This window comes from Anomaloglossus baeobatrachus, chromosome 1 (genome assembly GCF_048569485.1).
Source record: "Anomaloglossus baeobatrachus isolate aAnoBae1 chromosome 1, aAnoBae1.hap1, whole genome shotgun sequence".
Lineage (NCBI taxonomy): Eukaryota > Metazoa > Chordata > Amphibia > Anura > Aromobatidae > Anomaloglossus > Anomaloglossus baeobatrachus.
The window spans coordinates 759,778,107-759,791,626 of NC_134353.1; the positions used below are offsets into that span (position 1 = coordinate 759,778,107).

Genomic DNA, 13,520 nt, shown 5'->3' on the forward strand with positions numbered 1-13,520 from the left:
ATTCTAAGTCCTATGTGACTCTTCAGATTTTGTGTTATACCATGCCTGATGAAGAGACCTGAGTAGTCTCGAAAGCTTGCAATTATTACCATCTTTTCAGTTAGCCATTAAAAGGTATCAACCACTGGACTTCAGTTCTTTTAAACAATTTTTTTAGTAAGTACAATAATACATGGCCATCTCCCTGCCTTTAAAAGTTGAGAGGTATGTCTGCACCTGTGTGTGACTGCACCTGTGCACTGTGACTTTGGGGGATAGAGTGTGGCCGAATTAGGACATTTGCTATTTTGCTGCATGATTTCTATGTATGTACACCCCTCATTGTGCACTTTTACAAAAATGTTGACGTCACAGAAAAAAACCCAGAAGTTTTGATTGGTGGGAGTCCTAGGGTTGAGACCCCAGTAACAAAATGTAGGGGCAGACGTGCTCTGCAGAGTGCTGCTCTCCAATGATACTAATTCACAGACTTTCTATCATGGTAATATTGAGTCCAGAAAAAGGCACTACTTGGCTGAGCGCTCCTGCTCCTTCATTCTGTGCGGTCTGATATGTCTCTGTGACATCAAATGTCTGAAAGTGCAGGTGCACTTTATAGCGGGCTTTACACGCTACGATATCGTTAATGAATTATCGTCGGGGTCACGTTGTTTGTGACGCGCATCTGGCATCATTAAAGAGATCGCAGCGTGTAACACTTAAGAGCGATCTTAAACGATCGCAAAAGAGGGCAAAATCGTTTGCCGTGGAGAGGTTCTCCTGAAACAAAAAATCGTTTCCAGGATGTTAGCGATGTTGTTCGTCATTCCTGCGGCAGCACACATCGCTGTGTGTGACACCGCAGGAGCGAGGAACATCTCCTTACCTGCTTCCATCGGCAATGCGGAAGGAAGGAGGTGGGCGGGATGTTACGTCTCGCTCATCTCCGCCCCTCCGCTTCTATTGGCCGCCTGCCGTGTGACGTCACTGTGACGCCGCACGACCCGCCCCCTTAGGAAGGAGGCGGTTCGCCGGCCAGAGCGACATTGTAGGGTAGGTAAGTCCGTGTGACAGGGGTAAGCGAGGTTGTGCAACACAGGCAGCGATATGCCCGTGTCGCACAACCGACGGGGGCAGGTACAATCGCTTGCGATCTCGCTAGCGAGATCGCAGCGTGTAAAGCCCGCTTATGTCTTAGAAGAATAATAAAGTATTACTTATTTCTCATATCAACAATAAAATCTCTGAGCAATTGTTGCTACTTGTCATTTATTACATACGTGCAACTTTACACTCTTATAACATCTGTAACATCACAATATATGAATGCAAAAATGAAAAGTTTATAAGATATAACATGAAAATCCTCAAAAAAAGCATATAACCTTTATACCTTGATAATGTTGCTGTGAGAGGTTAAAAAAAACTATGGCAGCAAAGAGAGGGAAAAAGCGAATTTCTGATGGGAGATGTTAAAAACATTTTAAAGTGAGAACAGATATCTTGACCAAAACCTGGAGCAGGGGATGCAGACTTCTAATGTGGAATTTGTAGCAGCAAATCCATCTTGTATAAATATAGTCCTAACATACAGACCGAAAAAAGTTGAGTAAATTTGTATTTATAGTACATTAACTCTACAGATAACTGCACAGTGTCTGGTTTAGAGTCTACAATTCCCATAATTTAAGAGGTATTCTCCTCCATGATTGGTGGGGGGGGGATCTTCCTATTCACTTCTACAGGACTGTGGAAAACAGACAAACCCATTGCTTAGCTGTTTTTGGATCTTTTTCCATCCAGAGCAGTGGAGGCAGTAGGGACCATAGGAATTAGGTGGCCTTTGTTCTGGAGATAGATGCCGACTCCAGAGATGGGACCTGCATCTTATAGACATTTCTGGGATATACTGCGGATATGCTTTACATGTCTGTCATGAGAATGTAAACATGGCCTTTTCCATGATAGCTTAACGCACAGAAATTTGGCCACCACGGAATATTACCAGACTTCACTTCTGAAGCTGCAGAATTCTCTGCTCTGTAACACAGGGTGTAATAATGCAATGGGTTTACAAAAGTACTCAACTTTTTTGTAGATTATATATATATATATATATATATATATATATGTTTATATATGTAATCATAGCCAAGAGTGTTGGCACCCCTTAAATTGTCCCTGAAAATGAAGTATTTTTCCCAAATTATTTTGGTAATTACATGTTTGTCATACACATATATTTATTTCCTTTATGAACAACATAAAAAAACAGAGAAAAAAAAGGCAAATTGGACATAATTTCACACAAAACTCCAAAAATGGGCTGGACAAAATTGTCACCTTCAACTTAATATTTTGGTTGTACACCCTTTGGAATAAATAACTGCAATCAATCGCTTTTTAGAACCATCAACTTCTTACACCTCTCAACTGGAATTTTGGACCACTCTTCTTTTGTAAACTGCTCCAGGTTTCTCATATTTCAAGGCGTCTTCTCCCAACAGCAGTTTTAAGATCTCTCCACAGGTGTTCAATGGGATTTAGATCTGGACTCAATGCTGCCATTTCATAACTCTCCAACGCTTTGTTTCCACCCATTTCTAGGTGCTTTTTTAAGTATGTTTGGGATCATTGTCCTGGAATACCCCTGACCTAGGACGCAAACCCAGCTTTCTGACACTTTTTATTACATTGGGACCTTACCTTTGGTAATCTTAAGATTTCATGATGACTTCCACATAGTCAAAGCACCCAGTGCGAGAGGTAGCAAAGCAACCCCAAAACATCTTTGAACCTTCACCATTTTTGACTGTAGGTACTGTGTTCTTTTCTTTGTAGGCCTCATTCTGGTTTTTGTAAACAGTAGAATGATGTGCTTTACCAAAAAGCTCTATCTTTGTGTCATCTGTCCACAATACGCTTTTAGAGATGGATTTTGGCTTACTCATTTAGGTTTGGCAAACTGCAGTCTAGCTTTTTAATTCTCTGTGTCAGCAGTGCGGACCTCCTGGGTCTCCTGCCATAGCATTTCCTTTCATTCAAATGTCAAAGTATGGTTTGCACTGCCGCTGATGCACCCTGAATCTTCAGGACAACTTGAATTTCTTTGGAACTTGATTGGCGCTGCTTATCCACCATTCGGATTATCCTGTGTCGCAACCTTTCATCAATGTTTCTCTACCATCCATGCCCAGGGAGATAAACTGCAATGCTTTAGGTTCTAAACTTCTTGATTATGTTATGCCCTGTGGACAAAAGAAGAGCTCTGGAAATTGACTTTTAACCTTGAGATTGTTGAAGTACTCAGACAGTTCTCTACCCATTTTTCTGTTCTGCATGCTTAGTGTGGCGCACGGAAACACCATACAAAGATTGAGTCAACTTCTCCCCATTTTATCTGGTTTCAGGTCTGATTTTCATATTGCCCATATCCGTTACGTGCAACAGGTGAGTTTGAATGAGCATCTCATACTTGAAACAAAGTTATTTACCTACTAAGTTGGAAAGATGCCAACAATTTTGCCCTGACCATTTTTGGGGTTTTGCGTGAAATAATGTCCAATTTGCCTTTTTTCCTCATTTTTATTTTGTGTTGTTCATATACACACAAAGGAAATAAACATGTGCAAAATAAAACATGTGAAATTGCAATAACTTTCAGTAGACTTTCTTCATTTACTGGAACAATTTCAAGGGTGCCAACACTTTAGGCCATGACTATAACTATATATATATATATATATATATATATATATATATATATATATATATATATATATATATATATATATATATATATATAGATAGATAGATATAGATATATATAGTGTATATATATATATATATATATATATATATATATATACTGTATATATATATATATATATATATATATATATATAAAAAATGAGTATATTTATATTGATTTATATATTGGCATCCAATGTGAACATAAGCTTTAATTATAGTAAGAAAATACTGACATAACAATAGTAAATGGTTGCATAAAAGATGACACAAGTGTTGTAATCCCATTTACTACCTGGACATATTGCAGTCTGAAAAAACACAAAGCAAGGCCTGAGGACAAGGACAAGATTCATGCACCAGAGAATGGTGTTTTTTTTTCTTTTTCTTGCATTTAATATCTTGGATCAAGATGCAGCAGCAGAATCTCAAGCAAAATTATCATAGTGAGTTTATATTGAAAACAACTGGAATCCCATCGGTACAATGGAAGAGATAGCGTATATGTCTCTTACATTACATATATTAATATATGTTTATGAGCAAAGGACAAGAACAGCACAGTACAGCAGGCAGATCAGTGCTGAAAGTCCCCATTAAAAAATGCCTCTGAAGCTACAAAATCCATCTTGTAATTGAGGCTTTTTATGAGAAAGCGAGTTAGTATATGTAAGTCTCCACTTTGCCGTATGGGTGTGGAGTCGTCGGCTGTCGTCATACATGCAGTACACACGGTTTATGTATGTCTCCACAAACAGTGTACATGCAGGTGTGGTATGCCGTGTGCATGGGGTGCGGGGTGCCTCATCACCAGTTTGCCATCTGTGTACAATGAAATATTCCAGTTATGAGCAGAAAACCCTAAAGAGAAAGAGAAAAAAAATTGTTATTGTTAAAAAAAGGAATCACATATTCATCACATTATTCTCTTGCTCTATGTTACCACAAGTATCAGAAGAGCATTAGTAGACATTAAAGTGAGCCTGTCAGGTGCAACATGCACCCAGAACCACAAGCATCCCTGCCTAACCGTCTCTATCTAGTAGCATAGATAAAGAGATCTTTAGAAAAAGTATTTCTAAAGATCTTTTACCATATGCTAATGAGGCCAGGGACTAGTCATAACGCCATTACTTCCCTCGACTAGTCTGTCCTCTTAGCATGCTAGCACACCCACAGGGGTGTGCTAACATGCTACTCAATGCAGCGTCACCACCGGTGGCATGCGTACCTATGTCCGCTGTCTTCGCTGTTCAGAAGTCCCCGGTACTTTCAGTAGCATGTTAGCATGCCCCTGTGGGTGTGCTACCATGCTATGAGGCCAGACTGGTCGGGGGAAGTAACACCCTTGCGACTAGTCCCTGGCCTAGCATATGATAAAAGATCTTTAGAAATACTTTTTCTAAAGATCTCTTTATGTATGCTACTAGATACAGGGACAGATAGGCAGGGATGAGCAATATGCATCTAGAACTGCTAAATTTTATGGTCTTTACTAAGGGGGCTTTCCTAATAATGCAGGTCATCCTAAAGACATCCAGAGAGAATCCTGTGAGCACTGCCTTCTTGGAAAAGATCATAAAAAAAGAGAAACAACTACCAACTTTCACCTGCTGATAATTTAAAGGCTTATTCTGGCACCACTTCTCTGCATCAAGAGGTGAGAGACGCTGACGACTACACGTCTACAGATATCTGCGGGAACGTGGCAGCGAGTGGTAAGTATAATGCACCTGTCCTATTCTAATGAATATTTTGTTCTTCACTCCACAGCTATCTGTATCATTAGTGCTGCAGAAGTACGAATAACCCTTGAAGGATGGGACTATTTTAACCTTAATGGTGTTGTTCACTACTAGGAGAACCCCTTCTAATTCCATGCTTCCCACAGGTAAAATAATAAACTCTATACTCAGCTCCCGTACCAGTGCCCTTCCAGCGGTGCCACGGCTCACTGTGTCAGGGCTCACATGGTGTTTAGACATCACGTAAGCTCCATCTCCAATCAAAATCAGCTTCTTACTTCCCGCCTTCAGACCAAATGCGTTAATCAACAGGAAGTAAGCGCAGCCACGGCACTCACTTCCTGTTGATTCTTCATTTGGTCCTAAGGCAGCAAGAAGATGTTGACAATGATTGGGCATGGAGTTCGCGTGACGTCAAAACACCATGTAAGCCCCGGCACCACGAGGCGTGGCACCACTGGAAGGGCACCGGCATGGGATGGGAGTATAGGTTTTATTATTTTACTTGGGGGAAACATGTGGAAACAAAAGGAGTTGTCCTAGTAGTGGAAAACTCCTTTAAACTGACCAGTCACTTATTAAATAAGTATGCAGCACAAAAAGCAATAGACTTATGACTGTGAATCCTTTATAGAGAAGGTGCTGAACAGTAGCTAAATGTATTCTGTGCAATTACAGAAAAAGATTCAAGATGGAGACACCCCTGCTGATAGCGCTAGCTAAGCTACTGCCTTCATTGCTCCAGACAATTTTAATGTCCTATGCTGTTTGGACATCTCATCATGTGAGCTCCTCTCTTATAAATACAGTATGTGTTTAGACATGGGAGAGGAGTCACAATACAACGTGCCAGCAGACTTAGTTTGTTGATGTTGCCATGGCAACACCAGAGCAAGCAGTATTGTAAACAAGAGTGACATTTCTCATAATACAATTAAGAAAACAGGTAAAAAAAGAAGGCACGTAATACATTTTTCAATCTAGAATCCATTGAACTATACTTTCAAAAGTATCATATCTAATGTGAGATTATATTAAAAAGGACCTATATGAAATCTCTCTTAACATGGCTGATTTAATAAACACCATATTTTTTCAAACTATAAAACACACCTGACTCTATGGTGCACCCAGGTTTGGACAACAGTAAATATAGAAAAAATGAATCTCTTCATGACATTGCAATTTTCCATTTTTCCTCCCCTTCTTCCAAGAGCCATAACGTTTTAATTTTTCTATAAATAAAGCTTTATGAGGGCTTGTATTTTGCAAGACGAGCTGTACTTTTGAATGACACCATTCATTTTGCCACATAGTGTACTGGAAATGGGAAAAAAGTTCCAAGTGTGATGAAATTGCAAAAAACTGCAATTCCACAATAGTTTTTTTGTATTTATCATGTTAACTATATAGTAAAACTGACCTAGCAATATGATTCTCCAGGTCAGTATGGGTACACTGATACCAAAAATATATTATTTTTTTTTATTTAAGAAGTGAACAGAAAAATCAGAAACTTGTGAAGAAAAGAAATATTGCTTTTGTCGCAATTTTCAAGATCCGTAACATTCTAATATTTTTGGGAATGGGGGCTATGTGATGGCTTATTTTTTGCTCCCTGAGATGACATTTTTAATTTATACCATTTTGGGATAGATGAGATGTTTTGATCAACTCTTATTGCTATGGTTTTTTTTGTTACGCTGCTTAATGATCAGATTAATTTATTTTATATTTTGATAGATCAGACACTTTTGAACTCTGGAATTATAAATATGTGTATTTTTTATTACTTTTTGTTTTATTTTCAATGGGGAAAATTTGAATGATATACCTGAGCTGTGGTCCCTCTACAAAGCTGCCCTCTATGTCGGAACTGACCTCCTCCTGTGGGTGTTCTCAGTCCCACTCAGCCAAGAGTTGTATGGCCTGGATTTCCACCAGCAACCACGCTAGCTCTCTCCTAGAGAAAAGGGCTATTTGCCAAGGAATGTCGGAAACGTTCTAGCCCACATCATCCACGTCCCTAGCCTCTGAACACTGTACTGCAATGGGGCTGGAATGCTGGGGAAGAGAGGATCCCACTACCCCAACTGGAAGAGAAAGAGGCCTATGTGGTATAAGGACAAATGTCTAGGTGGGACACCTGAAGGACCATGAACCAGCATCTGCAGTCAGTCTGAGTAGCGGGTGTGGAGGTTGTGGGACTCCATGCTCCATGACTCTGCAGCCTTAGTCTCATTGATCAAAGACCTTCTAGTACAGGACCAATGTATTGTTCCTGCCAGCCGTATGTTAGTCAACGTAGTGGGAGGAGAATCTCTAAACATTTAGAGGGCCCAACTACATTTAGACTGGGCTCACAGTCAGGAAATGGCGGTTGTCAGAGTAATGTGTCACCTACTGTAAAGGCCACTTTACACACAGTGACATCGCTAGCGATGTCGCTGCCGATCGCACCCGCCCCCTGTCGTTTGTGCATCACAGGCAAATCGCTGCCCATGGCACACAATATCGTTAGTCCCCGTTGTCGCGGGCGGAGGAGGGGACGCTGCGCTCACCCACTGCTCGGGTCCGGCTGCTGCTGCTGCTCGCTTGGTCGGTGGCTCGAGCAGTGGGCCGGATCCCGGGGACTCGAGCGGCGCTCCTCGCCCGTGAGTGAAAGGGGGGTGGTTTGGTTTAGGGATATTGTCCGTGACGCCACCCACGGTTATGGTGAGGTTGTGACACCACCGCTGCTCTGGACGGGGATCCCCGGAGCGATGACAGGGAGCTGCTTGGATGTTTTTTCTCCCCTCCGTGGGTAGGGGGGGGGGTTGTTCATCCCGGGGCCCGGTGAGGGTTAGGGATGGCAGGCGGGTTACGGGGCCTGGTGCGGTGCAGGGTCGCGGGGGCAGAGCAGTGCCGCACGGCACGGTGGTACTCACTCAGCCAATGATGAATGCAAATTCTCCGGTAAAACAAACGGCTGGATGGACGAGTCCCACAGACGGCTGCGGTAGTTCTCCCGGTAGGTTGGCGGTGACTGCCTTTCCCTGCACCTGTGTTGTGTTCACGGTTCCAATGGCTTTCCACCGGTAACCCGCTCCCCAGCTTGGATGGATGCTGAGGGAGCCCCTTTTGCTCGCAGGCTCTGGCCCTGGGAACTGTAGCCTTGGCGGTGACTGTGTTTCCCTTCACGGTTTGAGCTGTTGCCTTCAATCGGGTCTTGACTGCTGGGAAACCCCGGAGGTTCCCTTCACTAACGGATTTGACCGGTTTTACGGCGACTCCTAGCCTGGTCAGGGTCCGTAGGCCCTGACGAATGGTGCTGGCTTCTCTTCACTCCCCGATCCGGTACCGGCGGGCCACCGCCCGTCCCCGGTCCTTACGGTTCACTTAAATCAGCCTCTCCTGCAGACGGTCACCACCGTCTGCCAACCTTGCTGTATGTGCCCGGGCCACGCACCAGTCTCCTCTACTACCACTTCACTCTCCAAAACTACTCTGACCTCCTTTTTCCGCCTCCAGGACTGTGAACTCCTCGGTGGGCGGGGCCAACTGCCTGGCCCACCCCATGGTGTGGACATCAGCCCCTGGAGGGAGGCAACAAGGATTTGTGTTTGATCTTGATGTGCCTAGCCGGGGTGTGGGGTGTGTTGTTGTAGTACCTGTGACGTCCTGGCTTGTCCAGGGCGCCACACCCGTCAGACATACTTACCTTCCTAGCGACGTCGCTGTTGCTGGCGAACCGCCTCCTTCCTAAGGGGGCGGTTTGTTTGGCGTCACACCGGCGTCACTAAGCAGCTGCCCAATAGAAGCGGAGGGATGGAGATGAGCGGCCCGAACATCCCACCCACCTCCTTCCTTCCTCATTGCGGGCGGCCGCAGGTAAGGTGCTGTTCCTCGTTCCTGCGGTGTCACACGTAGCAATGTGTGCTGCCGCAGGTACAACGAACAACCTGCGTCCTGCAACAGCAACGATAATTGTGAAAGGAACGACGCGTCAACGATCAACGATTAGGTAAGTAATTTTGATCGTTAATGGTCGTTCGTGCATTTGACATGCATTGACGTTACTAACGAGGCCGGATGTGCGTCACGAATTCCATGACCCCAACGACATTTCGTTAGCGATGTCGTTGCGTGTAAAGCGGCCTTTAGACGTGTTACTGGGAAACAACTTAGGAACACGGTTTATGTGTGGGCCAATATCGTAGAACAACGCCAAACACCAGTTCCCACTACGACAACCGAGAGGGAACAGAGCAATTTTTAACATGATTTTTAATGCACAAAATGCAATACCTGTTACTGTGACGGAACATGAACTGTGTGAGGTAAATTACATCAGGGAGGAGGTACAGGGAGACCCATCTCAAGCAGGGTTGAGGAGTGCAGTGACCAAAGAAGGGTCTGAGGAAGAGTGGTCCGCATTATATGGGAAACGGGATTGATGTATCAGGTGAAATGAGACACAGCGGGCAGGATACCAAGCACTTGGTGGTGCTGGAGAAATACAGAAGGGGGATCCTGTCCTTAATGCACGAGGGTCCTTTAGGGGGATACCTTAGAGTAAGGATGACCCAAAACAGGGTTATGAGCAGGTTCTTCTGGCCCACGGTGTCCCTTAAAATACAAAAAAAAAATTGAAAGCACTTGTGACACCTGCCAATGGGTGGGAGGCCCCCCATACAGAGCCCCTTTACAAATCATTACTTTAATAATAGAACCTTTTCAATGGGTGGGGGGGATTTGATTGGTCCCCCTGCCTCGACCCTGTTACTCAGGGAAGAGATACATATTAACGGTTGTGGATTTTGCCACCAGATACTCAGGTGCAGTAGCTCTCAGTAATAGATGCAAAGAGGGTGGCCCACGCATTAGTAAAGATATTTAGCTGGGTGGGTTTCCGAAAGGAGGTTGTGTCGGATCAGGGAATGCAATTCAAGGGGGAAGCACTGCTTGCCTTGTGGAGCCGGTCCGGGGTCCTACCAGTGTTCACTTCCGCATACCACTCACAGACAAATGGACTCTGCAAGTGGTTCAGTGAGACCCTGAAATGATTGATCTGTGCCAACTTAGAGGCGGAGGGAAAGGGGACTGGAAAGAAGCTCTGCCAGAGCTCCAATTTGCCTACAGAGAGGTGTCGCAGGCTTCAACCTATTATACGGCTGGCAGTCTCAGGGCTCACTTCACTTGGTGCGAGAACATTGGGAAATCGGTTCGCTTCTGGGGAGTACTACTTGAGGCGATTGCAAGAGAGGATACAACACCTTGGGTAGCTTGCATGGGTAAACTTAGGGCAGGTACAATGGCAACAGAAAACCTACTATGATAGGGGCACCCAGCCCTGAGAGTTCAATGTGGGCATGCAGGTGAAAGTACTAATCCCCATGCACCTTGAATGCCAACTGGGAAGGTCCCTTCACCATAGACGACAAAAAGGGGCAGGGGGATTTGTTTTAACTGATTAAAAGCAAACCCGGCCATGTGCAGTAGCTATATCTTCTTTCCCAAGTGGTGGGCGCGAAAAAGAGGCTCCGCCCCCTGAGAACGCGGGCGGAAGTGAAGCTCCAGAGGACCGGACGCGAAAGGAAAACTTTAAAAGTTGCTGAAAGGACTGCTCCCGAGTACCAAGGGGGAGCAGTAGGAAGGAACTGCAGTTCATGTGACCGGGACTGTAAAGGCAGGGACGCCAGGACTTTGCCTAATTCCGTTCCTGGACAAGCAGTAGCCGCGACCCCGATGACATCTTACCCGGCTCCGGCAGTCCGCCCAGCCGCCACGGTGATGACGTCGGCTCCAGCAGTCCGCCCGGCCGCAACGGAGGTGGCACCCGATTGGAAGTCTGCCCCAGATGTGGCGCCAGCCGCTCCCAGGTACCCCGTCACGGCTGTGGAGCGGCCGGAGTGCATCTGCAGAGAGGAGGAGCAGGCCAGTGAGAGATGGAGCCCTCGGCAGTTAGCGAGGCCGGTTGTAGCCGGCGCCGAGGGCATCCAAGTGGGCCTGGCTTCTGAGCAGGAGGCAGAGCACGGAACCCGTTCCCCGTACTGGGAGTGGCGGCAGCGGCAGTGGTAGTGGAGCATGGACGGCTACCCACAAGCTAAAAAGTTGACTGTTTTATGGACTGTCACCCCTGTTGAGCGCCCTCAAGTTCAGGAGGAGGCCATCTGCACAGCAGGTGGGGGCGGCAGAACAGTTTAGAGTTAAGAAAACGTACCTCCCGATGTGGGAAGATGTATGATTGTAATGTGTTTATTTTTCCTTTTTCCAGTTTTAATAAATGTTGGTGCCTAGACGGCCCGAGGACGGGCCGTGTTTTACCAAGGGGGTGTGTGACGCCCTGGCAAAGCCAGGTTGTCACAGAAAGAGTTAATCCTCCTTGGTAATCTGATCTCACATCAGTGCAGCAAATCACAGCCCCCAGTGTAAGAGAAAAGCAGAGCAGAGGGGAGGGGCTGGAGCAGAGTGTAAGGAGAGGCAGACAGAAGAGAAGCCTGGAGTTGTAGCTCCCAGGCTGAAAAGTGAAGCGTGCTCCGAGAGGGCCGGGACAGGCTGCGAGTGAGGAAGGGGCCAGAGGTAGCCGGGCAGGGTAGTGGCCCCCCCGGTACCTGGGTGACCCGGATCACTGCAGGGGAGTGGATTCCCCGTTCCCGGCTGAGGAGAAAGAGGAAGAGAGTGGAGAGAAAGGCACCTGGCTGCAGGGAAAGAACAGGAGCTGCTGCACCGTGTGTGGGACACTAACACCCCCGTACCAAAGGCTGCGGACACCGGCAATTCCTAGTTTACCAGTGACTCCGTGTGAATTACTTGTGAGTACGCCCGTGCCCTTGGGCACCGCACAGCAGCACTGCGCCCTGCTCCCTGCTTACCCCATCACCGGGCCCCGGGACAACCAACCCCCTACCCACGGAGGGGCGAAATAATATCTAGCTGCTCCATATCATCACTCCCGGGATCCCCGTCCAGAGCAGCGGTGGTGTCCACAATCACCACAACTGTGGGTGGCGTCACGGACAATATAAATCTCCCTTACCAAATCCCCTTTTACTGTGGAGCCTGGGATCACAGACCGGGTCACGCTACCGTGATACCCACAGAAGTGACCCTGTGGCCCGGATCTGAGTACCCCCTGGTCCCCGGGCGACACACTGTCCCCCTCCAGACGCCTCAGAATCTGATCACCTCCTGGACTTGTTATAGCACACAAAAGAAAAGAGAGGAGTGGACCAAGTCACCTTATGGGATCACCTCACGCCAGTCCAATCCAATCGACTATGGGGGTTATTAGATCAGTATTTTGGGCTCTTCTCTAACCAGCTTGGTAAACCACCCTGATTGAAAATCGGGTGGACACCAGGACAACAAAGGAAATTCTGCTGCTGTACTGAGTTACACCCGAGGTTCTGCAGATGAATCGGAAGGAAGTAGATGAAATCTTAGAGCTGGGAGTGGTGGTCCACTTGTGCAGTCGATGGGCGACCAGAGCAGTTTCTGTCCCGAAAAAGGACCAGAGCGCAAGGTTCTGTATGGACTACTGGAGGCTGAACGAGATAACCATCACCAATGTATACCCCATGCCTCGCATAGACCCTAGACCCTAGTCAGTAAAGGCTACTGGCAGATCCCTTTGATACCTGGTTCCCAGGAGCATTCAGCCTTTCTCACTCCCTTTGGTATGTTCCTATTTACGGTCATGCTATTTGGCATAAAGAATGTGGCAGTCACCTTTCAGCAAATGGTGTATATCATGCTTGCAGGTGTGGCGCCCCTGACCTGGTCAGGCACCACTGAGTACTGCACCCATGCTGGGGGCAGTGCAATACAGGTAATCCAGAAGGCTGACCGAGGTGTGACTACACAGGCGCATAGTAATCAGGTCTCACGCATGTACCTTTGGGAGGACTCCTGAGAGTTTCCAGGAGGGGGCGTTGCCTCCATGTCCACTCAAGGGGTGTGGTAGAGAGCCTGGTTGCTAGGTTGCGTAGGCAAGAACAGAAGAGGAGGAACAGTGAGCCAGTTAGTGAGTGCAGCTCAGGGAGAGCAGACGCATGCAGCAGACCC

At 46.3% G+C, this 13,520-nt stretch overlaps 1 protein-coding gene across 6 annotated transcripts in view; it reads right to left on the minus strand.

The window, feature by feature from the left end:
• Positions 1-3,873: 3,873 nt before the first annotated feature.
• Positions 3,874-13,520, minus strand: part of NOS1 (nitric oxide synthase 1) — a 672,503-nt gene continuing 662,856 nt past the window's right edge. For all 6 annotated transcript variants that reach the window (XM_075324076.1, XM_075324084.1, XM_075324068.1 and 3 more), the window contains exon 29: positions 3,874-4,590. In XM_075324076.1, coding sequence (XP_075180191.1) covers positions 4,575-4,590 — 16 coding nt within the window. In that variant the 3' untranslated portion in view covers positions 3,874-4,574. The remainder of the gene's footprint in view (positions 4,591-13,520) is intronic.